General features: G+C 36.5%; 2 protein-coding genes across 2 annotated transcripts; one reads left to right on the plus strand and one right to left on the minus strand.

Moving 5' to 3' along the window:
- Window positions 1-318: 318 nt before the first annotated feature.
- wrap73 (WD repeat containing, antisense to TP73) lies at window positions 319-18372 on the plus strand. The gene is made up of 13 exons (XM_065247741.2): window positions 319-440; window positions 1429-1522; window positions 3932-4084; window positions 4574-4690; window positions 8001-8073; window positions 8688-8791; window positions 8931-9017; window positions 10141-10275; window positions 10465-10545; window positions 10839-10938; window positions 14439-14564; window positions 14969-15160; window positions 16049-18372. The coding sequence occupies exons 2-13, from the start codon at window positions 1454-1456 to the stop codon at window positions 16150-16152; spliced, it is 1341 nt and encodes a 446-aa protein (XP_065103813.1). The 5' UTR covers window positions 319-440; window positions 1429-1453; the 3' UTR covers window positions 16153-18372.
- On the minus strand, window positions 18068-27329 carry tprg1l (tumor protein p63 regulated 1-like). The gene is made up of 6 exons (XM_065247742.2): window positions 26853-27329; window positions 25919-26010; window positions 22723-22773; window positions 22503-22628; window positions 20099-20252; window positions 18068-20028 (listed from the first exon to the last, which is right to left on the minus strand). Exons 1-6 carry the CDS (start codon window positions 27042-27044, stop codon window positions 19834-19836), a joined length of 810 nt encoding a protein of 269 aa, XP_065103814.1. The 5' UTR covers window positions 27045-27329; the 3' UTR covers window positions 18068-19833.
- Between the last annotated feature and the right edge of the window lie 661 nt (window positions 27330-27990).

Genomic DNA, 27990 nt, shown 5'->3' on the forward strand with positions numbered 1-27990 from the left:
GGTGACAATCGTCGCTGATAATACGGGAGGCATAAACTGTCCCAACGAACATCATTTAACTGACCTAAGAAATGACAGCACAGCAAATATTTTGCATTTCTATGAGAATACACCATAACCAAAACTATAAAATACATAAATCACATAAATATAACGAAGAACAAAAAAGTAAGTACTTAAATACGACTTTTTTATTCTTAAAAATAAAATTAACTTAAAAACATCATTTCCCATAATTCCGCGGTGAAGTATCCAATAAAGCACCGCGCTGATTGGTTGCTATCCCTAAACGGTAGCCTTGAACGCATACGTCATATCCGAAACAATAGTAGGTTCGGCTAAGAAGACAGTTGGTTGTCTTGAATGGCTTTGTTGCATATAGCAGGTGCTAAATCTGAGGGATAAACTCATCGGATGAATGCTTAATCCAGCTTTAAAAGGTAAATTTTATGTGCACGTAAATAACACGCCTTTTGATAACTTAGACATTAACGTTATATATGTGCTTAACTAATCGCAATGATACGAAGCTGTTAACGTCCCAAGTTGCTAACAAATGTTCAGTTAATAATTAGTAGTTTCTAATGTATTCGATTTTAGAAAGTCAAAGTATTTTCCCAACCACTAACTCAGAATGTAGTATCTTAAAACGTACTTTTATGATGTTAGTGTCTTATTCTAATGAACTGCCTAACTAGAGCATGTGGGGGATATTTTTCATCCCAAAATCAAAAGGAAAAACAATATATATTTTGAATAAAAGAGAAGCATATTGTTTCAGAATAAATGTTATTATTGTGACATTATCATGATATAAATTTTCATTAATAAAAATCAACATTGTTATCATAATAAAGGTTAGTAATCTATTACAAAGTAATGCATTATAGAAAATAATGTCTATATATAATATAATATAATATAATATAATATAATAATAGTAGTTTACAAAATGCATATCTATGACTTATTTTGATTTCAATGTAAAGCAGTTATTGTCTTGATACTTGATTACATTATTATGATTGCAGGGGTCTCCAACCCTGCTTCTGGTAAACTACTGTCCTACAGACTTCAGCTCCAACACACCTGTCTGTAATTATTAATCAACCCTGAAAACCTTGATTAGCTTCTCAGATGTGTTTGATTGGCGTTGAAGCTAAAATCTGCAGGACAGTAGCTCACTAGGAGCAGGGTTGGAGACCCTTGCAATGGAAAGGCAAATTAGGATTATTAAGTATTAACTTTTAAATCAACCTGCACATATCCAGCACTCGTGTAGGTTTTAAGACAAGATAAACCCTTTGGGTCATCTTGGTTACCTGTCTGACCATTTTAGAGTACTGTATGCATCAACCCACAGTAGCTATAAAATAGTGTGTTTTATACCATTGTAATACAATACAAATAATGTTTTTATTATTTCAGGCCCAGAGTAATAGTTTCCGATACCATGAATTTCTCAGATGTCCTCAAACAGTCAAATCAATTGTGCAAAATTTCTCCAGATGGAAAATATGTGGTAAGATGTTTCTATTACTGCCACAATATTGTCCCAGTAAATACTAATGGACATGTTTGTAGTAGGATATTACCATACTGTTACATTTCTTTCTACTATGTCTGCCATACACGGTGCGTAAACTGGACATGGAATAAGTGGATTAGGTTAACAAAATAGAGTATACAATGGCGTAAAAAAAGTGATGGGCCCCCTTCCTGATTAATTTTTTTGCCTGTTTGTCACACTTTAGTAGTGTTTCAGATCATGAAACAAATTTAAATATTAATCAAGGATAACACAAGTAAACACAACATGTGTTTTTTAAATGAAGGTTTTTATTATGAAAGGAAAACAAAATCCGAACATACATGGCCCTGTGTGAAAAAGTGCTTGCCCCCTAACCCTACAGTCACAGTAGCTACAAAAGTGAGCGACACCGAGCGACACGCACTCGCTTGATGGGCATTCCTTGTCTAGTATCTAAAAGCGAGATCAAAAGTAACTTCAGAGGTATCGTTAAGTTACAAGAACGAGGTTTTTGAATTTAAAAGTATTTATTTCTCGATAAAAGTAACAAAATATATGAGATAAAATGCCAAACTTATCAAATACAAAAAATACGCATTTTCCGCCATCTTGAAATATTTTCTTCACTCTGCCCCTTCACTCCAATTGGCAGTCACTTTGTTGCATCACTCAGCGTTTGCATAAAATAGCCTTCTTGTCTATTTTGGCCCCACCTTGCTCGCGCAGCGGCGAGTTCGTCGCTTGTCGCTGGCAAACGGCCACTCCCATTGAAAATGAATGGTAGCCTGTTGCTCTGTCTCTTGTAGCTAATGTGACTGGGGGGTTGATCTAATAACTGGTTGGGCCACCCTTAGCTGCAACAACTGCAATCAAGTGTTTCTTACAGCACTGTGGAGGAATTTCGTCCCACTTATCTTTGCAGAATTGTTGTAATTCAGCCACATTGGAGGATTTTTCGATCATGAACGGCCCTTTTAAGTTCATGCCACAGCATCTCAATAGGATTGAGGTCAGGACTTTGACTAGGCCACTCCAAAGTCTTCATTTTGTTGTTCTTCAGCCATTCAGAGGTGAACTTGCTGGTGTGTTTTGGATGATTGTCCTGCTCCAGAACCCAAGTTCGCTTCAGCTTGAGGTCATACGCCGATCATGCTCAATAAACTGATAACGTGTGGGGTCATGTAAACGGGTAAAAAGGTTTTCCTTTATCGGGGAAAGCCCATAAACGGCGTAAGCAAAAAACGATCGGCACAGGTAGTTTTTTGCTCATTACGCCGATTTTGCGTGGCATGTAAACACCTTAACCGGCTTTCTCACGGTTTTGTCCATGTGCGCATGTCCCCGCATATGAAAGATGAACGTCACACGCGGAAGTAAGCGCAAAGTAATGCAAAAAAGGACTAAAGCAGTTGGCAGAGAAACTGTTAAAATAGAAGCTCATGTTACATTTACAGGTTCTGAAGACCTGAGAAGAGATACAACTGTACAGCTTAAGACAGATATGCTGTCGGCTTTTTAATCGACTACTATGTACTATAGGCGGTGATGTTACTGCCTGCAAGAAAACTGCTAATTCTCCAAGTCCCATGTAAACGCAGTTATCTGCATAGCCGGTTTATTGATTTACATGTAAACGCATGAAAACAGTTTTCTATAATAAGCAGATTTTTGATAGTTATCCGCTTATTCTGTGCATGTAAACGTACTCATTGTCCTTCAGGATTTTTTGGCAAGTCTTCCAGGTCCTGAAGCAGAAAAACAGCCCCAGACCAACACACTACGACCGTGATATTTTACTGTTGGTTAATGCTGAGCAAAAAAATCGTCTGCGATTCTCATGCGTGTCTCATCATTAAAGCCGGTTCGGTAATTAGTAGTAAATTGCCATCACCTGCTTTCAGATGGAGCGGCATTTACTACACAGAGCCGTATTGCACCAAGAAGCTGGGCAAAATCTCGTTCACAATCGAAGACGATCTTCCACGATTATGAACGTGATTTTGCTTTGGTGAAATCGGCTCTGTGTAGTTAATTAGGCTCTATCTGAAAGCAGGTTATAGCGGTTTACTACTTATCACCGAACCGGCTTTACTGATGAAACAGGCATGAGAAATGCTATGTTACTTTTACGCCAGACGTAATCGGACACACACCCTCCAAAAAGTTCAACTTCTTTCTTGTCAGTCCACAGAGTATTTTTCCAAGAGTCTTGGGGATCTTTTCTGGCAAAACTGAGAGAGCATTTTATGTTAATTCAAGCACTATTTCCACACAGGGTCATGCGGGTTTTGTTTCATGATCTAAAACATTAAACTGATCAGATCATTGTGTTTAGGCTGGGTGCAATAGTATCTTTAAAAAATAAATTATTTTCTACCCCTGTTCAATCTGGACATGTAGGCCACCTGTGTACAGTACCGTCTGATGGTGCGGGATATCATCAATCTTCAGATTGTGCACCTGTACTCATGCCTGGATCAAGTGATGCACATTGAATGGTCCTCTGACTCTATGTTCATCCTTTGTGCCATGTACAAGAGAGGACTAGTGCAGGTAACGGCTTATTATATGTGACCCTGCCTGTAAATGCCATTATCATAGCAACTCATGTAAATACACTGGATATTAAGCAATAGTTTTCTTTTCAGTAGGATAAAGAAGATTTTCACTGAACTTGTGGTCTTTGTTGATTTATAAAACACAAGTACACGGGGACCAGTTCTTAAAGATTAAAAAAATTACCAGGACCACAAAATGAATCCCAGCAGCTCCTGATAACATTTTTTTTTAAATGATAAGGTGAAACGATAACTATGTGCAAGAATCTGTCCTAAAGATTTGAAAAGCAAATTAAATTTGTGAAGTGTGATTTATAATGTTAACTGTAATATAGAGAATAAAGAGAAGTAGTTGAATTGTTATTAATTTATCTTTAGTTAAACAGTCAAATGCACCTTAGCTTTGCAAGGGTACGCTTAGCCAATAGGAGGTCAATTTGAGTCAGATTTGTTTGTAAACACAATGCCTGTGTTTCATTTTTAGGTATGGTCACTAGAGCAGCCGGATTGGCATTGTAAGATAGATGAGGGTTCGATTGGACTCGTCTCATCACGCTGGAGTCCTGACGGGCGTCATATTCTCAACACCACTGAGTTTCATGTAAGTATGAAGGTGGGAGGAGACTGTCTTGTGCTTGTCAATTAAATCAATATTAAAAACAACATATCTTGTATATGAACAAGGACCAGTTTCACTTAAATAAATGTATACACTGAACTAATATGCTGAAGATGAGTGACCAGGTTAATATACGATATAACTTCCTACTGACTTGCTGCATAGCTACAGTACAAACCTGCTCTTGTAGCTCAACTGGCAGAATATGGCATTAGCATCACAAAGGTCACGGGTTCAATCCAAGGGAACACAGACAGGGATAGTGCCTGCCGAATGCATGTAAATAAATGTAGGCTGGCTATAAAGTAAAGAAATTATTTTCTTTTTGCATAGACCACAAAAGTACTGTAGTACAGTGATTTTAGCTTGATATATATATCTGATTACCTTGGTACATGCTAATGCCAAGAATTACCATAGTATTTTGGGTTTTTTTGTATATAGGGTGTTTAGTGTACAATATGATTGAAAATGTTTTATGTAAGTCTCTCCCTCTTTAACTCTGTCTCCCTTTCTCTCTGTCTGTCTCTCTTTCTGTTTGTCTGGATTGCACTTGAGCTGAGTGTCACAGTAGTTATGTATTTACTGAACTTGATTTCGTGAATCACAGACAGGTGCTGAGATGCAGGACAGCTGTGTGTGTGTTTGTGTGGTGTTTGTTTGTGTGTGTTTGTGTGGTGTGTCTTCGTGTGCGTGCGTGTGTCATTCATACACTTGGAATGATGTGGAATTCTTGATCTTTGTCCAGAGTGTCTGAATGTGAATGATGGCCAGACTGTCTTGTTTTTGTGTGTCCAGCATCTCAGTTTACTGTTTTGATAAATGAAAGTGATTAGTTTTAAAGACAAAATGTAAAATTTTTGTAAAAGCTATGAGAGTTAATGCATTCACGTACAGTAGCCTCAAATGATTTTATTGACATTAAAATGACAAAAAGCATTGTTCGATCAATAATTATGTTTATTCATTATATTTAGCAGGAAACAATTATTGTGTTCATTATAGCTTGAGAAAATGAATCTTATTTGGGTTGTCTGTTGTTTTTAATATACAGAGTTTAACTTGAAAAGCATTTATGGTTTTGTATTTCAAAAATGAGTCGTCTTATACTCTAGTGTGCCATCTAGTGAATTCTGTCTGCATACAGATGTCTAGTGTGTGACAGCATCAGCATACGAATTCAGTTGTGATTGTTACGTGTTTATAACTTATGCTGAGCTTTTCTTGAGAGGTTGTCCAACAGTGTAAGCTACAGTAGAACTCAACAGACTTTATATGGGATTTAAGGATATTTTCTATCAATAATGTTTATAGCATTCCATGGAACCACGTTTCTGCCACAGTTGTACACTGCAAAAAATGACTTTCTTACTTTGTATTTTTGTCTTGTTTTCAGTAAAAATATCTAAAAATTCTTAAATCAATATGTATTTTCTTGATGAGCAAAACGGCCTAAGAAAATAAGTCTAGTTTTTAGACAAAAACATTACAATTTAAGTGAATTTGGGCTGAATTTTTTTTTGCTTAAATTAAGTGTTTAAGAAAAAAGAAAACTTTATTTTTAGATTTTTTCTCACCCCATAAGCAGATTTTTTTGCCTGTTTAAGTTTTAATTTACTTGAATTGTATTTTTTTTTTTTGTCTAAAAATTAGACTTATTTTCTTAGGTCATTTTGCTCATCAAGAAAAAGCATCTCGATTTAAGAATTTTTAGATATTTGTACTGAAAAAAAGACAAAAATACTAAGTAAGAAAGTCAGTTTTTGCAGTGTATTTATTGATACATTATGACATTTTTCCATATTTTTCGCTTTTTTCCTTTGAATTAGTTTTCCTATTTCTATATTATTATTATTTTGGTATATCTTGCTTTTCTCTATCACTGCAAAAACAAGATTTTCAAAAAAAATCTTAGTATTTTTGTCTTGTTTTCAGTAAAAAACATCTAAAAATTCTTAAATTAAGATGCTTTTTCTTAATAAGCAAAATGACCCAAGAAAAAAGTGTAGTTTTTAGACCAAAAAAAATCAAATTTAAGTGATTTTGTGCATAAAACAAGCAAAAAAATCTGACAATGGGGTAAACAAAAAATCTTGAAAAATTTTCTTAAACACTAAATTCAGACCTATTTTAGACCTATTTTCTTAGGTCATTTTGCTCATCAAGAAATAGCATCTTAATGTAAGAATATTTAGTTATTTTTACTGAAAACAAGACAAAAATACTAAGATTTTTCTTTTCTTAATCAAGTTTTTGTGTTAAAATGCTTTCGGTTTTATAGTATAAACTAATGTCAGGATTGGTGGGGAAGTCGTCTTCTGTCTAAACATTGTAAAAATATAGTGTCAGTACTGTATAAAGACACTTTGTCTGACAAATGTTGGCATTCATTGGATCAATATAAATTTGCCTTAAGTCATATAACATGAAAGAATGATATATAACATGAAGATATTAAAAAAGTGCTATAAAAGGTTCTTCAAAGCAATGCCATAGAACTCTTTGGTTCCAGAAATGGTTCTTTAAAGAACCATCTCTCATATTTGTACATGTTATAATGTAAAAAGAACCTTTTATCACTTCAAAGAAACTTTTTTTAAAAACCGAAAAATTCATCAGATGTTAAAGGGTCTTTATGGATCCATTTAGTAAAAATGGTTCTTCTGTGGTGTATAGAATAGTGAGCAAACTATTGGTGGCATTGTCTTATCATTTCAGTAGCATGGAGAGCATAGCTCAGGGTTGCCAGGTCCAAGAAAAATTTCCAGCCCAATGACAACTTAAAACCCGCCCAAAAGGAATGAAAACTAGCCCAATTTTTACATTTGTCCAATCACAGTTGAAAACTCCGGGATTACAACAAAGGCTCTAAAATAAACTCTTACTATTGCTTTCAATGTACTTTCCATGCAGATGAACATTTTCTTAATGCACTTAAAGTGCTCTTTTTTCACACACTATTCTGTTCTAAACAAAAAATTCTACTTAAGTAATTCTTAAGATTATCTTAATGTTAAATGTACCCAACATTTATTTTATAAGTCTACAGATAAACATTTTTGTGCTCCGAAATTTTTCCCGCAACTGTATTTTCAAAATAGCCCAATTGTGCGGGAAAACTGCAACCTGGCAACACTGGCATAGCTTAAAATGTGTTGCATTTTTTCTTATAACCACAAGATTTTTCCTTCTCAATAAAAAATGAAGTGTTTTTACTTTAGCCTTTACATCAGAGTTAAAGCACAATTTAAATAGACATTCCTATTAATATGTTTCTGATTTATCTTCACAGTTAAGAATAACTGTCTGGTCCCTATGCACAAAATCTGTATCCTACATCAAGTACCCTAAAGCCTGTCAGAAAGGTGAGTGCAGTAAAATGAAGTACCCTCTGACACTGCATGTTTTTGATCCAAATTTGACTACGTCTCTTAAAGGAACACGTTGACTTTTGGGGATTTTAGCTTATTCACCGTATCCTCCATAGTTAGATAAGTGCATACATACCTTTCTCATCTCTGTGCGTGCCGTAACTCCGTCTTGACGCATCCACCGCTAGCCTAGCTTAGCACAAAGACTTCAAGTAAATGGTTCCAGCTAGCATACCAGCTAGCAATAAGTGACAAAATAACACAAACATTTTCCTAGTTATATGTTGTGATTTGTATAGTCACAAAGTGTACAAATAACAAGGTGATATGAGACACAGCCATCTTTTAACAGTGTACATATTAGGAACCATATTCTCAGAAGACGAAGCTACTTGGGCGTAGGGATTTGTGCAACTCACCACTGGGTTCTTAGGTGCTCAGAGCAAATCACTCCGCCCACATAGCAGTGCTTTTCAATATATGTGCTGTGTTTGGGAACTCCAGGACCAGGATGGGGAAACATCATTCTAAGACTGTGTTCACACTTGGTAGATTTGTTAAAATGACAAATAGTTTGTAGCTTTAAACGCATAAATGTGTTGCTTCAGGAATGGATTTCACATCTGATGGCCGTTACATGGCTCTGGCGGAGCGACGGGAATGTAAAGACTACATCAGTGTGTTTGTGTGCGATGACTGGCATCTTCTCAGAGTGAGTACACCAATCCTCTTCCTTTCTGTTTATTGTTCGGTTCAGTGTCACAGCCTTGGCCTAGTAGTCAACGCATTTGATACAGATACATAAGCCATCCTTATTTTATTATTGAATAACTTTTCTTATCACATGAAAGCATTTCGAGAGTGAAACTCAAGATTTGGCCGGGCTGGAGTGGTCTCCTAACGGCTGTGTGCTTGCAGTGTGGGACAGCTGTCTCGAGGTAAGCTGCTACTGTATGTATGTAAGTGTACACAGAAATAATCTGTTTTAGTTGTAAAATGCTGTGCTATTATTGTAACCAAAAACGTAGAGTCTTACAACCCATTTGATATGGATTAATGATTGAATAAATCAATAAATTGGTATAGTAATCCAGTTGATAAAGAAAACGTTTGATAAAATCGGTGCATGTTCTCCCCCTTATAACAGGCTACTTGTATAATTATTCACAAACCTGATGTTTCAAGCAATTTTTTAATATTTCTGTGAAGAATGTACATTACTAAAAATTTAATTCAGTAAAACATTGAACATTGATATCAGACATACTGAGGATGATTCATATTTTGTGCCTCATTTCAAAATCTGATCCCACTAGAGGTCTTCACAGGTCCACTTAGATCCCCGAGGTCCGACCTGAGACCTGAATAGGTTTGGATCTAAAAGTTTGGACATGGGTCTGGTATAATAACAGTATAATAATCAGTAGCTAGATTGAATGTGTTTTTGCAGAACGGACCAGAGATGACCCGAACTGTCTTGCGCGTGTGCATCAAATGTCAATCAATTTTGAATGCACATTTTAGCGGTTACCTTTGGCCTAGTCCACACAGACACGGGTATTTTTCCTCCCATAAAATCCCGTCCACACATGCTCTGTTTAAAAGGAATCTCCGTCTACATAAAAAAGCAAAAACATACTATCAAGCACTGTCAAGAGCATGCCACACCAGCAGGCGGCGATATAACCCAAATCGTAAAGCCACCTTGGCCAATCAGAAGCCTAACAAAAGTGACTTCGCAAGGCTTTTACTGTCTACATGACAACACTGCAACCGGTGTTTCTTAAGCTCCTCACCCTGGGAGGGGTTTTCAAAAATGTTCAGCTCGGGTCTTTCTTTTAAAAAAAAGATTTATGCAAGTCGGGTTCAGGTAAAAAGTGATTTGGATCATTTCTGGTCAGGTAAATTTCTTTGGACCGGAGAAGACCTCTAGTGTTAACAGATTTCCAGCTCGTTCCTCTCAATGAGACACAATTTTATGTGAAAAAAAAATGAAAATGAAAAACTAAGAATAACGTTAAATGTTTGCTACAGATCCAATTCTGTCTTTTATTTCCTCAGTATAAAATTTTATTATATTCGCTGGACGGCCGTCTGTTGTCCTCATACAGTGCCTACGAGTGGTCTCTTGGCATAAAGTCTGTCACGTGGAGTCCCAGCAGCCAATTCCTGGTCATTGGCAGTTATGATGAGAAGGTGTGAAATCTTTACCAAACTCATATTAAACATTTTTCAGGGTGAATGATGGTATGCAGTTGTGAAACAAAATGTCTGTAATTTCAAAAAGCCCCAAATACATGTGTGCACATAATTAAACTCCTGCTTATTTAAGGGATGAGTAATCTAATGATGTTGTGTTTAAGAGTTTTAATGTATTTCCGCTAGGTTCGTATCTTGAATCATATCACCTGGAAAAAGATCAAAGAGTTTCACCATCCAGGAACCATAAACAACTGTAAAAAAGCTGTAAGTGCTTTTCTCCTGCATGTAGCCTTGTGTTGTATGCTGGGTATAGTGTTCAAAGTGTCAAAGCCTGCATTACACCAAATACACAAAATAATGATCTTTTTAGCGACTCATCTATTACAACATCATTTGAATTAAGTAATGTTACAGGATCCACTTCAAATTCAGGGTGCACATGTTGCTTTGGTGTTTACTAAACAATAATAAATAATACATTTTTCACATAGAAAGTCCATATCTTCTGTACTCCAAGTCAGTAATCCTGAACTTTTGTTGTTGTTTTTTTGTTTCAGGTATATAAGGAAGTGGAGAACACTACTGTTGTGGGCAGTGATAATCTTTCTATTCATCAGTTGACTGGGGGTAACTCACTCTTCAGCCCAAAGAGCAAATGTAAGGTTGTGAACAGTTAATGGTTTTGCTAGGCAATAATGTGAGTGAAGTCCTTAAAGCGTAACTAAACCCCTGGTCAGAGCCTGACTCCACCCACTGCAATATTTGAAAAATGCAAGAAAAGTGGGCAGATCCCAACGGAGATAGAGGGGACGAACTAAGCTCGTATCAAGTGTGTGGTGAGATCGTAACAAGGGCGTGGTGAGCTTGAACCTGCTTACGTCACGAGTCATTTCTTGGACCCAACATCCAATAGGAAAATTCAACTGCAGTAGCCACCGTTCAACCTCAAGAGGGCAGCACTCAGACGTTTTTACACCATATATTGTAGTATTGAAACACTTTATATCCAAATGTCAAAAAACTTACTAAAATCAATGAACAGCACTAATAAAGCCCCATTCTTACAGATCATTAACTAAAAAAAGTTGGTTTGGGGTTTAGTTACTCTTTAAGGTGTACCCCAGGGGTAGGCAATGTTGTCCTGGAGTGTGGTTGGGTGATTCTCACGAAAACTTGGTTTTAAAAATGTCAAGCATGAAAATGTAAAAATTGCTTAAATTTACTTTTTTCCCCTCAGACATTGAAAAACAAAGTCTGGAGTAAATGGGAACATTAATTTAAACACTTGTACTTATCATTTAACACTTTTTGTAACATAATTAAAAAAATTAGTGCTAAAAAATCTCATTACCGCAACAGTCAGAAAACATCAACACTGACATATTTTCAAAATGACATGACAAACCTGAAAGAACATAATTTGGAGATTCTGCACATGCATTTAAAATCAAAGTATTATGCTTCTATTAATTAAATTAACATTTAATAAGCATCTGTTGCGGTAATGATAATCAAAATGTTGTTTAAGCATTCTAACAAGACAATATTTCAAATTAACTGTAAAAAAATGATCTTACCTGGTAGCCATCTTGAAGTAACTGGTCCATGTGCATGGTCACTCAAAATCAAACTTTATTAAAATTCTGTATGTGTGCTTAAACTGTTCTCAAAAAGTGTTGCGGAGGATGAGAACATCAGGCATGGACACATCATTTTCCTAATTTTTCTTCATTATTATACATGAATATTCAGTAAATATTTTTTCTGTCATCTAAAGTAGTCTAGCAAAACATCCATTTATTTTTTCCTAAATATTTTTGTGTTAATTTGATTAAATTACAACATAACGCATGTTCAAACACAGGCGGACACATTGCGGTAATGAGAATTTCAGCAGAAAATGAGATAAAATTGACAAATTATAAATTCTTATGTTGAAATTACACATTGTGCAAGGTAGAAAACAGTATTGTGTTAATTCTGATGCTTTTTAATATTACTATATTACACATTTTATAGCTAAAATCATTAGTGCCGTGGTGTTTCAATGGTTTCGTGAGAATCACCCGGTTATGCGCCTGAACCAAAGTGAACCAACATGAAATTGCAACGTTGTATCAATTGAACCACCAGTTTCGGAACAAAGCAATCAATCTAAAGGTCTGAAAATACCCTTAGAACTCTTGAAGATCATTTAAGCAAATCTCTCCACATAAAGCCTCATTTATACTTGACACGTCCACATGTATGTGTTGTGCGCGTAGCAAAAATTATGTCAACTCTGAGTGGGCGGATATGTGCGTTGGGGGTGCGAGACCTAAAATCGTGTGGAGGTGTGCACGGCAATTTTTATAATCGAGCGTGTGGCTCGGCATGCAAAAATGACCGACCTCGGGCCGATTCTGTGCAAGCAGGCAAGCCTGTGACGTAGTATCTCTTTGATCAATTTATCCAAAACAATGCATTTAGCTATGTATCTGACACTCTTAAAAAGTAAAGTATGGAAACTTTGCCATTTAAAACACAAAATCTTTTACATATGATTCAGAATTATGATGATAATGTTCAATAAAGACACATTTAAGAGATTGATGTTTTATTCATCTTCTCACATTAATATATTAAGCTTTGGTGTTACATGTACCAGGGTTGATCCAGCAAATAACTTCGATTCGATTGCTCGCGTCGCCCCCTGTCGTTTCAAAGAATAGTGCAACAGCAAAGCACGTCAACTATAAACTCCTCGTCTGTTTGTTGAGATGCGCGCAGGATCAGTGGAGGCTCACGGTGCGAAGCAAAGCATGAGTATTAACAAAGTTTAACCCTAATAAGTTCGTTGGGGTCAATTCTACCCCTAAGCCACTTTTCTTTAGTTAAAAAACATGGTTCCCTTCATCACAGTGGAATAAGATTTTGTGACTTTTCCAGATTATCTGTCAAGATTCATTAAAAAGCTGGGCTTGATTCGGTCGTTCTAAAGAGGTGTAAAAAAAAATTCACCTAAAGAAGGCCTTGGGGGGCAAAAATGACCCCAATTGAAATGAAGGGGAAGTGCAAAAAAAAGTTTCCTTTTATTTGTCAAAAAAATCAATGCATCCAGAATAAATCAGAAAATTTTAACACAGAAAGGTAGGCCTGGTACTAGAGCACAAATGCAATATAGAAAAGACATGCCCAATCACACACACACACACACACACACACATACACACACACACGATTTCAAAATGCATCAAAAACTACAAAAAATTCTACTATTTGAAATAATATTTATTTTTAATGTCCTTTTCAAATGTTTATATAAACATACATTCACAAAATGTTTCACTAAAGTGGTGATGTTGAGCAGTTGGCCACATACAGTAAAATGAATGGGTCTCTATGGGCCTCTGCTGGTCGAAATGATTTATTTTCTAAACTGTAATTCTTTTATGTTTTTCTTTTCTAAACACCAAATTGCTGAATTCAACACATAACATCTAGATCAATATCTAAAAACAATTTAAATCAAATTTAGATCATCATCTATTCGAAGCTAATGGTGTAGTTGTGGTAAACGGGTACAAAATCTTTTAATCTCAGGGGTCGTTTTACCCCCAAGGAACTCCAAAGTATACAGGAAAATAGGGGCTTATGAGGATTAAATAAAGAAAATTTAAACAAAAACAAAGCTATCAAAAAAGTGGACAGGCACAGCTGCAAGCGTGCTTTATCATCATTATAATAAAAACTTAATTTCCATGGCTTCAAGCAAAAAGATATATTGGTTCAGAATGGAAAATGGTCAAGAAAAACTAAATTGTGACGTTTTGCTGCCTGGACGTGAGGGAAAAGCAACAAAAGATAAGCCCTCTTAAAGGAACACGCCCACATTTTGGGAATTTAGCTTATTCACCGTATCTCCCAGAGTTCAATAAGTCCATACATACCTTTCTCATCTCCGTGCGTGCTGTAGCTAACTCTGTCTGACGCACCCACCGCTAGCCTAGCTTAGCACAAAGAATGGATGTGAATGGCTCCAGCTAGCATACTGAGCCCAATAAGTGACAAAATAACACCAACATTTCTTTTAACAGTATTCATACTGGGAACTATGTAAGATTATTTGAGAAAATAGTACTTTGACATTTGTACTAATAAAGACTACTTTATTACAGATGAGATTATACAACTGCCAGCCCAAGTGCCAGTGATCAAACCAGATCTCGACCGGGCCAACCCTAAAATCGGCATCTCTGCGATGGCTTTCAGCGCGGATAATCGCTACTTGGCTACAAAGAATGGTAAGACCTTCTGTAACATGCAAACATGCGTTGCTGATGGCAGGTTGAAACGGCTGTTGAACTTGTTGTATGATAAATAGCCTAATGGTGAATCATGAAAGAGGAGAAAAGAGTTTCCAAATAATGAACTCTGATAATTTCTTGTTTTTTTATCTCTATTTCTTATTATTTTTACCTGCCCTATTTGGCCTCAGCAGCAGCAGCTATGAAAAGCATGACAGTCTGCTAAACTGTATCTTGATTGACTGAGCCATTTGGTGAAAATCCCCTTGTATATAAAACACAGAGTTTATTCTACCCATTCAGATGTCCTGACAACTGTCTGCTTCATAGCCTCTGGATCACTTATAGATGCGTGTCTGTATTGTTATTGAGATGCTGACGCTGTGTCACTTTGCCGTCAGATAACATGCCTCAGAGTCTGTGGGTGTGGGACATGCAGAAACTCTGTCTACTGACTGTACTGGAACAGACGGCTCCAATACGGTGCTTTATCTGGGACCCAAGCAGACCCCGACTCGCTCTCTGCACCGGAAACACCAAAGTTTATATCTGGTCACCAACTGGTTGTGTGTCTGCGAATGTGCTTGTGGAAGGTATGGAGCCAATCTCACCAATGCTTACAGCATTTCATTCAAAAACTGATTTGACACTTGCTTGTACATGCCTTGAATATTTTTACATGGGTTTTCCTTTACTTCATGACATAGTCACGATAACAACAGCACGCACATCAACTTAAAACTACTGCTTAATTTAAAGGAATACTTCACTTTTATAAAAAATCCCGATAATTTACACCAGCCACAGTCGAGGCGACAAAAACGCGCTATTCGCGTGTAGTTGGACGCTTGAACATTTGAGTTCACTCGCTTCAATTGTGCGTGAAATTCTAGTCATTCGAGAAGTTTGCGTCATGGGAGGGGCTTCTGCGACTCCGCTGAGACTCCGCCACTCTGCTCGCTTCCTTTAAACACGTCACTACTACAGCAAGGTCCTGATTGGTTAACGCGGTGCGTAAATCCGCCGAAGTTCAGATTTTTCGCTCGTTTCCCGCGGCAACGCTCAATTCGCGCGGAACGCACCATCTACGCAGCAGTAACCGCATGTACCACGCCGCATGATAATGCTACGTACACACCAAATGCGGGGCATCGCGTTACTCGCTCTAGATTACTCGTGGGATTTAACTTCGTGTCAGGCAAACAAGTCGCCCATATCGTGTCATTCGCATCGCCCCACACGAGGATGCTTCTGATCGCGTCTTTGCATTGACTTTGTATGTACTCCACTCGCGCAAATCGTTGAACTTGCATCTGGTGTAAACCCACAGTAATTATCCGCGTGTAATTGCATCTTTGCATTGACTTAACATGTAAATCACCCGCGCTTGCCGCCTCTACCGCGGCTGGTGTAAACGCAGCATAATCCTTCAAGAGAAGTACTGTAGAAACATTACATTTACTTTCTGTATTTCTACGCAGGCTTTTTTCAGGTTCAGTCTCTGTTATGGCATCCCAGTGGCGGCTCAATCGTCATGATGTCAAAGGAGCAGTTCTGTATATGTTACATGGACTCCGAGGATTAAAAGTAAACCAAAGCACTACATCATTGAGTACTTCCAGGAGTTGGATTTTACAACTGTAGGACCGGTTTCTATGAATCCTGCTCTCATATGATTGTGACCTTCATGGAGAGATCTACAGAACAATAGTGAACACACTGTGCCTGCAATAATACCTCAGCATGTCATCTTGGGTTTTTACATTTATTGGGGTTATTACTGGATTATTTCATCTCAACTAATATAATGAAATATTCCAAAGTTAATTGATAAATCAAAATTACAATTGTCTTAGTGGGTAGAATTTTACTTTTAATGACAAAAAAGAAAAATGTGATAGTGAAAAGTGTGTATAACATGAGTGAAGCATTCACTTAGAAGTGCTGTTCATGACTATAGACATAGCTGTTATGCATTAAGGCCCATCATCTTAGAAAGCATCAGATTTATGACACTTTAAAGTTACAGTGGGTTTTAGCTGTATGTGATTTGAATTCAATAATGTCTGTTGTACATGTTGTATAGGTTTTTTAAGTAAAAATTTTTATTTTATAGGATTTCTAATAAAGGCTATTTGTAATAATCTCTAAAAGACGCTTCATTGTCCTTTAAAACGTTTGACTTGTGAAATGAAAGCTCATCTTTGTTAACCTCTTAGGCGTCACCCCACCCTTTTGAGTGGGGGGGGGTTTGAAGTGCATCTTAAAATTAATATAACTCTGGCATTTTTGGTCTAGAAGCTTTATACAGAATTTTTTCTTGCAGTTTACATTTAATACAATAAATAAAAATAATCAAATAAAATATTAATTTTATAAAAAAAAATTATAAAAAGTTAATATCTCAAAAAAGTAATAATGAAAACATGAAGCCATAAGTCTCAAGCGGTTGAAATCCAAATTTTTAGTTAAAATCACAAAAAATGAGGTTTGTGTCTAGTGATGGGAGAAATGAAGCTTTCGAAACTTCGAATCAATTGAACCAATTGCTTCGAAAATAGATTCAGTTTTTCGAAGCAGTTCGAAACACCACACACGCTATTGACCCCTGCTGGTCAAAATAGTGTAAAAGCAGATATGTCCAAACATTTTACACTTTTTTTTAACAAAATAATAGCAAGATTTTTATTAAAATGTTATAAACAGTTATTTAACTTAATTAAGACATAGTTAAAAGTGTATTATGTGTTTTTAGTTTTATTTAGGTCATACAAATCATTAAAACTAACTACCCTTTTAATTATGCACATTTTTGTCATTAAATCTGTCTATAAACAAAAAGTAGACAAAATTGTAGTGTTATTAGTCAGAAGGATAAATGTTTTATGAACTTGCATAATTAAAATGACCTGAGTTCACCTAAACATATTAGAACTGGTCATTTGTGATCGACTCCCCCTAGTGGTGAACCATCGGATTTTCGAAACAATAATGACGTAATGAAGCCTCGTTTGCAAAAAATCACGTGACTTGGGCCAGTCTGAAACACGCCCCGAACCACTGATTCGAAACAAAAGATTCGCAAACGCTTCGAAGCCTCATGAAGCAGTGCTTCAAAAACGACCATTACTATATGTGTCACACTTTTAGTGGTTTTACCAACAACCACCACTAGGTGTCAACGGTTTGGTGCATACTCTTGTCACAAATTATTAAATGACTGTCACTGCATTATGTTTTGAGGCACACTCTCTTCATAAATGAATCAATTACTCTCCCTACATAATTAATTTTATAAAACACTGTTGAAATGTCAATTCTAGAGGCTTAGACCTTTCCAACGATATGTAGTTTGTGGCGATAAATTAAAATTTACATCAACAATATTGAAGTAAACTTAGGTGTCCCGTATACGGGACGGCGACGCTTAACAGGTTTGATTTCTTTCGAGTACTCAGTGAAATTAAATCACTTGGATTATGAAATAAATACACTTTACATGAGCTATATTCCTTTACTTTATCATTGTTTACATTACATAAATTCCAAAACTAGTTTATAACCTAAAGAAATGATGGATTTGGGGTATTAGAAACTTAAATGATAAATGGATTTGATTAACAACACATAAGCAGTAAAAGTGGTTGGGTTTCTTGTTGCTTCGAGGCAATGACTCAAACTGTACAATTGAAGTTAAAACAAAACCTATATAATATGCAATAATTCTTGTAGTTAAATAAATGTCTTAACAATAATTTAATAGGCCTACCACTATTTATCTGCGTAGCAAAATAAGAATTGGCCATTACCATTTCACAACCCGTAATTAATCGACAGAGGAAAGTCTTTATGGAGTCTTCCACTTTGTCATGCATCCATAAACAAACAAGCAAGACAAACTTGACCTGAGGAATTAACAGTATCATCACAAACGTACAAGGTAAAGCTGTAAAAATTACAACTGAATTTAGCCTTAAATAACATTTTAGCATCCAGTATCATTTGTGTTTTCTGTTAATGAAGCACGACATACATTTGTCACGTTAAAGAAACAAACATTGGCTTAATTTAGCAGCTGATAAAACACACATACCATAATTAACACACAGAAATGCACATGTAGTAATACAACACTTCAGATATACAAGAAGACTGGAAGTTCAATTTGAAATTTGCACTGGGAAAGATCTGACAATAAGAGCAAACGTTTAAAATTAACAACATATTAGAAAGGTGCTTCCTGTCGACTTTCATTCATGTCCATTCTGCCTTGATGCTATCGAAAGCAAAATCATTAGAACTTGTAGGTTTTGTTATGCAAACAAAGTAAATGTGATACTTTTAAATGTACACACACATTGTATAAAGCAAGCAGGGTTAGTGCAACATGTTTGAGATGCTTAATTTCAAAACACATGGTACTGACATATATTAACACATATATCAGTACCATTGTTTTGCCCCAAGATGCACACCATTTTTTTGTAAGTTTTGTTTGTAAAAACTACTTAAATGTGCTTAAAATAAGGCCTAGTCCTGGATTAATCTAAACCCTGTCCGGGAAACCACCCTATACTGTAGTTTCTCACCTCTTCGGTATTACAAGAACACAAAAATATCAGCGATAACAGAAATGTGTATACCTTGTGCAGCATATTAACACCATAGTGTAACAACTTAAGTATTTTGTGTATTAAAATGAAAGAAACACATTTTACATAAGCCTCAGTAGTACTTTTAATTTAGAAAACATGCACTTTTTTAAAAATGCTTGCTTTTTGTGAATGAGATGTGCTGTATAAGCTGACAAACTCTCAAACTCCACTATCTAGTGAAAATCTGTCTGTTCAACATTCAGTAACCTGAAAATCTACAAATGTCCTTTCCTAGACCATCCCAACACCTTCTAATTGTCAAATAACTATAAATTACCATATTGTTAACTTATCATGTGGGATAACATCGGATGCCCTTGGAAAGTCACAATTTTGGAAGTGTTCGTCAACAAAGCATGCAGTAACAAGATCAGTGCATCTAGACTTCAAAGTAATAGCCAAGGCCACACACACACACAAACCGTATCCATTAAGCCACATTAAAATGGGGGCAACTGACAGAGGAATAGGACTCTTAGATTGGCATCTGGTCCATTCAGGCGCATCCTCTTAACAATACCTCCAACAGTTAAACCAGCTTACATACTGTCACAATATTACTCATCGATACTCGATCAGAGTATGAGAGCACTGGAGAAGAAATTCTGCAGTTAAAACCCAATTTTTCCCCTTGTCATAGAGTAGCCCAGTTTGGCTTCGTTGTTGATAAAAGACATGATGCCCAGGTAAGTTTCAATCAGTAGTGGACGCTCCAGTATCAGCACCCCGTTTGCTCGTCCCGGGATAGGAAACTCTTTATGGGCCCTCTTCACTGCCTGCACCAGCTGGGTCTTGAAGTTCTCGAGCTGAAAGACGACACGTGTACAGTATATGTATGCTTGACAGCATGTGACAATGAAGAATAAAAAATTTTACCTGGCAGAGGGAAGTCACTTTTTCATCTGCGTGTGCCATGGGGTGTTCAGTAAAGGTAGCGAAGGGTATGTCAGTGGACCACGGGTTCCAACGATTGATGAATGAAGCTCTTGGTCGCTTATCCCACTGCACACGAATACCAGTTCCCTCTCTCCTTCAGACAAACACACACACACACGTCCGACAACTTTATGTTGGCTTCACAAAGCATGGCCTGAACATTTTTAACAGTTTTAAAGGATAAACGTCTACTTGGGAAGTTTAGTTTAGTCTAGTTGGCTGTTTGCGTGTTTTAGCATAAAGTTAGGAAGATGTTAGCATGATTTAACATGAAGCTAACAAGATTTAACATGAAGCTAGCATGATTTAACATGAAGCTAACAAGATTTAACATGAAGCTAGCATGATTTAACATGAAGCTAACAAGATTTAACATGAAGCTAGCATGATTTAACATGAAGCTAACATGATTTAACATGAAGATAGCATGATTTAAAATGCAGTTAACATATCATGATTTAACATGAAGCTAACATGATTTAACATGAAGCTAACATGATTTAACATGAAGCTAACATGCATTTAACATGAAGCTAACATGCATTTAAAGGAATAGTCTACTCATTTTCAATATTAAACTATGTTATTACCTTAACTAAGAAGAGTTGATACATCCCTCTATCATCTGTGTGCGTGCACGTAAGCGCTGGAGCGCGCTGCGACACTTCGATAGCATTTAGCTTAGCCCCATTCATTCAATGGTACCACTCAGAGATAAAGTTAGAAGTGACCAAACACATCAACGTTTTTCCTATTTAAGACGAGTAGTTATACGAGCAAGTTTGGTGGTACAAAATAAAACGTAGCGCTTTTCTAAGCGGATTTAAAAGAGAAACTATATTGTATGGCGGAACAGCACTTTTGGGAGTACTTCGACTCGGCGCAGTAACACCCTCCCTCTCCCATTATGAGAGGGAGAAGGGGAGCGGATTTTTCAGGCGAGTTGAAGTACTCCCAAAAGTGCTATTACGCCATACAATATAGTTCCTCTTTTAAATCCGCTTAGAAAAGCACTACGTTTTATTTTGTACCACCAAACTTGCTCGTATAACTACTCGTCTTAAATAGGAAAAAGGTTGATGTGTTTGGTCACTTCTAACTTTATCTCTGAGTGGTACCATTGAATGAATGGGGCTAAGCTAAATGCTATGGGGCTAAGCTAAATGCTATCGCGCGCTTACGTGCACGGTAGGTAGCATGATTTAGCACAAAGCTAACGTGATTTAACAAAGTTAGCATGAAGCTAGCGTGATTTGCCATAACGGTACAATGAAGCTAGCATGATTTAACATGAAGTTAAAATTATTTAACATGAAGCTAGCATGATTTAACATAATGGTAACATGAAACTAGCATGATTTAGCATGAAGGTAGCATGATTTAACATCAAGATTGCATCATGATTTAGCATTATTTAACATTATGATTTATCATGAAGTTAACATACTTTATCATGAAGTTAAAATGCTTTATCATGAAGTTAACATGAACCTAGCATGATTTTGCATGATTTAACATCAAGATAGCACGGTTTTTTATTAAGCTAACAGGATTTAGCATGAAGCTAACATGATTTAACATGAAGTTAACAAGAATTTAACATGAAGCTAACTTGATTTAACATGAAGCTAACATGATTTTACATGAGGCTACCATGATTTAGCTTGAAGCTAGCATGATTAAGCATGAAGCTAACATGATTTAACATGAAAGTAGCATGATTTAACATGAAGCTAAAATGATTTAACATGAAACAACATATTTAACATGAAGTTAACATGATTTAACAACAAAGTTAACATGAAGCTAGCATGATTTAGCATTAAGCTAACATGATTTAACATCAAGATAACATGATTTAGCATGAAGTTAACATGAAACTATCATGATTTAACATGAAGCTAACATGATTTAGCATAAGCTAACGTGATGTAGCATAAAGCTAACATTATTTAGCATGAAGCTAGCATAATTTCACATGAAGCTGAATAATTAAAGTTAATATAAAAAACTGCATTCAGTGCAACAAATTTGACTTTGGTAATGGAAACCATTGTACAGTGGACTTTCAATTACCACTAAATCATGAAAACAAAGCAGGAAATAGGGAATGGGTTGAAAATGTAAGGAATTGGTGTCATTTGTTTCAGAGATGGAGAAAATTATTACATTTTAATGGACAAACATTTTCTTCTTTGACATGTAACCTTGCACAAGATCAGCACAAGAGAAGTAAATATGATCATGTTGACAATGTAGGGTCAAACCTCATACATTTGTCTAAATGTAAATATAATCTAAATGAAAATATTACACAACAAACTTGAAAATAAAATTGTCTTACTTGTTAAGGGATTTGGGGGGAAACTCAAACTCGCCAACAGAGATTGTGTCCACGGCGTTTAAGGAAATTCGGATCACTTGCTGACACTGGAGATTTATGAAGTCGTATTTGCACACCAACAAAGATCTGTAACACACATAAGGCTCATTCATGACCGACTGCCTCACCTGTATACTGTTTGTATTAAAATGCTCTTCTCTATACTGATCTTCTCTCTTACCGCTCGGTTATAAGTACCAATTTCTCTTTTTCATTGTTCCAGTGATCAACTCTGTGGTAATACAGAAAACAGTCATTAACCTGGCTAAAATGACTTTATCTGTTTATGTTAGCGTCTATGAAATACATGCAGTATATTATTGTCAAGCTCAAGTTCTTAATGTAATGCACTTGAATCCTTATCTGCTAACCAAAATGATGGTATCAGATAATAATACCACGGTCCTTCGGTAGATACCATATTACTGAATGATTGACACATTTATGTATGATAGAATTTGGGTCAATGACGTGGCATTAATTATTTTGTGTCTGTATGGATAAATTAAATGTAAAAGGGTTAAAATTTCAAAATAAATTTGCAATTACTTGCATACATTCTCTTTTGAGGACCACGTCTTAAATGTCTGGTTTTATTTCATTTTGAAGGAATTTTGGGGGGATAATTGCAGAAATGTCAATGTGGTGTAACCCAATGGTTCTCAAACTGGGGGCCGCGAGATGGTGCCGGGGGGCCCCAGTCTTATGACATTTTAAAAATTACATTTATTTGTCATGAATTATGAAATATGGCTACTAACCAACAGCACTACTTTTTACAATTTAATACATTTTGTTTCATTAAAATGTTAAGTTTTAGAACAAATGTGTCATACATTTTCTTTGGGGGGGCGCGAAGGAATGCACCATACACAAGGGAAAAAAGTTTGAGAACCACTGGTGTAACATCTAGTTTAGTTTAATATGATTTTTGTTTTCAGCATAAGTCAGGACAAATATTACCAAAACGCATTAAAATTTACATTTAGAAATAACTAATAAAATGATTTTAATTTTTTTTTTTTTTTTTATAACGCTTACATGCCAACAAGGTGGATAAAATATTTTTATTTTTCTCATTCTTTGGCGCAATTGGCAGTTACACCATTTGACATTTTCAGGTCTTAACTTTTATAAAAATGGTGCAAATGTATTTTTTAATTGCATGCACATGTGCAGTGAAATAAACCTGAGGCATGCTTTTACAACAAGTTTTTTAAAAAGATTTTTGAATTACTCATCTTGCCAAACATTTTTTGTCACTGACCCATTTACAAACTACTCCAATATACTTTAATAAATCCAATGGTGTTGTACATGTTTGAAAATCGGCATTACAAAAAAAAACATTGTAATTTTTTGTTAGAAGATCCTCATTTAAAATGGCATGCAGGATGTACACAAGGGTTCCCCAAATCTGTCCCTGGAGGGCCGGAGCACTGCAGAGTTTAGCTCCAACCCTGATCAAACACACCTGAGCAAGCTAATCAGGGGCTGTTTCTCAAGAACGCAAAGAAATGCAGTTCTAAACGTAGGTTCGGGAGGAGCCTAAACATTCAGGCCTGTCAATCATCATCATCATGGGCGTATATAAGGCAGCCTTCAGGCCTTCCTGTCCAGCTGCTTTCTTTTCCGACATCCCTCCTCCTCCCCATCTCCTCCTTCACTCTCTCCTTCACTCTCTCCTTCTTCCTCTTTGCAGTTCAGTTGGAGGGGGTTGAACTTGTGGCTCGAGCCCCAGCCTCAGGTTCGCTCTCTCTGAAGGTTCAGAGCTCAGGTACAGAGCTCCCTTCGAGGACAGCAAGCCAAGTTTGTTTACCATTAATCATTAAAGTCGCCATGAAACGGAAGTAACGATTGCCTTGTTTTCCCTGTGGTGACGTATATCCGAATGAAACGGCTTTTGAGATGAAATAAGGCAGGGCTGGATTTAAATTTGTCCATCGAGATCTGATTGGATCGTTTGAAGTTGGGTCGTGTTGCTAATTGCTAATCGCTGCGATCTTCTCTCGGACCCCGCCCACCTGCCATACTTTTGACCGGAAGTGAAGAGAGATCGTTTTGAGGAGGGGAGGAGATTTGCATTTTTGATTAAAGATTATGAACACACACGAATTTTTAAAAAATAATGAAGCTCACAGATAAGTCATTTGTTAATAATACCACAATATTAAAAAATATATATAGTTTTTCATTTCAATTTCATTGCGACTTTAAGACCTGAATGCGCAGGCGAACTAGTGAACAGACTTGTGTTCTCGTGAAGATTGATCTTGCCAGGCGACCTTGGAAGAACGAACTCAGAACGTTGCAAGAACACAGAACACACTTGTGAGAATTGAGATGTGTGCGATCTTCCTGTTGGTCACCTGACCTGCCCAAATTTCAGCGTGCAAGTCTGCACTCAATGCATCCTCGATATCAAGAACATATCCGGGTTAGGGATCCTAAACAATTAATCGCGATTAATCGTTAGCAGAATAAAAGTTTTTGTTTACATCATATTTGAGTGTGAACTGTGTATAATAACTTTGTATAAATAAATGTACACACATGCATGTATATGTTTTAGAAATGTTTACATGTGTATATACATTTGTATATTTATGTATAATTTATATTATATATAAATATAAATACTTAATATATACATTTTTTTTCTTAAAATTATACATGAATGTGTTCATATTTATATATATATACATATTTATTATACACAGTTTACACACATATGTGATGTAAACAAAAACTTTTATTCTGCTAACGATTAATCGCGATTAATTGTTTAGCACCCCTAATCCGGGTATTTTTATGCTTCCTCTTTACTTGTGTTCTTGATGATGACTTAGAGCGAGGACACAAGATCGCTGAAGAACACATATTGAGAAACAGACAATGTCTTCATGATCACTAGAAAATCACAGGTGGGTAAGTTTGATTCAGTGGCGGCTCGTGACTGCTCTTCCGAGGATGCGCTAATTCAAAATAAGTGTTTGGATTGTCACGTGTGTGGTTCCCTTTTCCAAAATATGTGTCCTGCGTGTGGAGAGATCGTGTGTGCATCACGTGTTTTGTCAAAATAAGTGGCAGCAGGCAGTTATTTTGGCATGACACGTGATGCACACACGATCTCTCAAAGCGCAGAACACTTATTTTGAAATGACGAACCACACACATGACAAGCTACATACATGTTGTGACGAACTTCGCATCGTGCGCTTCAAAAAAAGAAGTCACCAGCCGTCACTGGTTTGATTAGGGTTGGACCTAAACTCTGTAGTGCTCAAGCCCTCCAAGGTATGATTTGGGGAACCCTAATTTAAACTAAACAACAGCAAACCACAGTCCAGGCATGCAGTAAAAAGCAAGAGACTAACTCTGCCAATAGCCACACGCTAAGAACTTCTCCATCTTCTGACGGCAAAGCAACTGTGCGAATGTCATTAACCGCCTGCTCTATGGTTCCTGTCTAAAACAAAAGCAAAGATATTAAATGAAATCTAGCATTATTGTTTAAAGTATTAAATACATTTGAGACAAATATCATATAAACACTGTAAAAAATTGCTGTATTTCTGCAGTTGTTTGCCAGTAACTTACTGTAGATTTAAATGTATGTTATTTACTGGCAATAGTTTGTTCAAATTGAATGAACATGAAACATTATCAAGTCTTTATCTTTACAGAAATAGAAAAGCTTTTATTTTGTAAAGATAAAGACTTGATAATGTTTCATGTTCATTTAATTTGAACAAACTATTGCCAGTAAATAACATACATTTAAATCTACAGTAAGTTACTGGCAAACAGCTGACAGTAATACTGTCATTTATACAGACATTTTTAACTGTGTATTGTACAATCTCAGAAATAAGGGTACAAAAGCTGACACCCTTTCAAAAGGTTCACCTTTATACTTAAAATGTACATATTTGTACCAAATGTACATAAACTGTACATATTATGACAACCCAAAGGGAACCGTACACAAAAAACACATAATAGTTACTACACTTTTACCACAATAAAACCATGGTTAATTCTTAAGGCTGATATTTATTTAAGAGAATGTATTCAATTTAATTCACATTTATTTGTATAGCGCTGTTCACAATGCATATTGTTTCAAATCCGCTTTACAGAAAATGCTTTTTTATCAGAAAGTAAAGATATGTATAATAATAATGTGGATGTGTCCCAAACCATCGTTAGCTCCCAGGCCAGATTCCTGGGTTTTAAGACACATCAAAACAGATTTCTAAAGTCACGGCCCCGCTTGACCGAAATCCATTTGTATTAATGTTTACTTACCCTGAAGACGAAATAATCTTTAACTTTAGCTCGCATGGTTGGGTTGTGTACATGGAAAGGCGTGAGTGTCTGCAGCGGGGTGCAGCAGGCCACTGAAGCTCCAGTCAGAAGCGCCGCATCATCACAGTCTGCCGGGTGTAAAACAGCCGCACCCGGGCTCTCGGGATCCACGCTGTCGTTCAACTGGAGCATCTCACAGTCAATACAAACCTACAGATAAAAGCAGTGACTTCGCTTAGCCTGCAGCACTGTTGTGTTGTGCAGAGCACGCCACGCCCACCTGCTTCACTTTACTCTGGATTTAAAGGGACCCGTTCTGTTTATAAATTATCAACAGCATTGACATGCTTACAAAATAAATGACACAAATGTTCTGTCACTTTAATATTGCTTCCACCCCACATTAATTTATTTCTTCCGTAAAAACACACAGGGGAAGACCAAAGATTCAAAGTCTCCTCACTTGGCAGCCATATTTGCAACGCTTCAGGGCAGCTATTTTAGCTCATACGAGTCTCGCGCATACGGAAGATTCAGCCAGCGGTCCATGGGCGTGACTACGCTAGGGTTAAAATTTATATGCAATGTATTTTCGGTGTTTGACTTCATATGACGCTGCACTGCGTATGACATCAAAGTACCACAGGAGCAATTCTTGGGCAGACGGTTCTGTATGTTTCTGAGTCGCTCTCGCGATACTTTGGGGTCATAAATTGATCAGTCTGCGCAGCTCCGCATGAGATCAAACCTAGTGTTTGCTCAACGGTCCTTTATCAAATAAGCATAATTATTTTGTTTAATAATCAGTTTTGCTCAGAGGGAAACAACAAGTTTGTGTTGGTACAGCTTGTAACAAAATGTATCTTATTTAAATATATAGCTTTTAAAATAAGGACATCTTATAATAGAGGTTTTAATAAATTTGGCTCATCTAAAATAAAACGCTATAGGTCAGTTTAACACAACTATTGGGTCTGTCCATATTTAGCTTAACCCAAGAATTGATTGAAACGACCCAGCATTCCTATTACCCGAGAAAATGCTGGCCCACAAAAAATTCCTGTGTGACATCAGAATGGGGAATTACAATTTTTCATCAAAGAAAATTACCATAATCATTAAGGAGCATACAGCAGTC

The sequence above is a fragment of the Paramisgurnus dabryanus genome, chromosome 11, assembly GCF_030506205.2.
Source record: "Paramisgurnus dabryanus chromosome 11, PD_genome_1.1, whole genome shotgun sequence".
NCBI classification, from domain to species: domain Eukaryota; kingdom Metazoa; phylum Chordata; class Actinopteri; order Cypriniformes; family Cobitidae; genus Paramisgurnus; species Paramisgurnus dabryanus.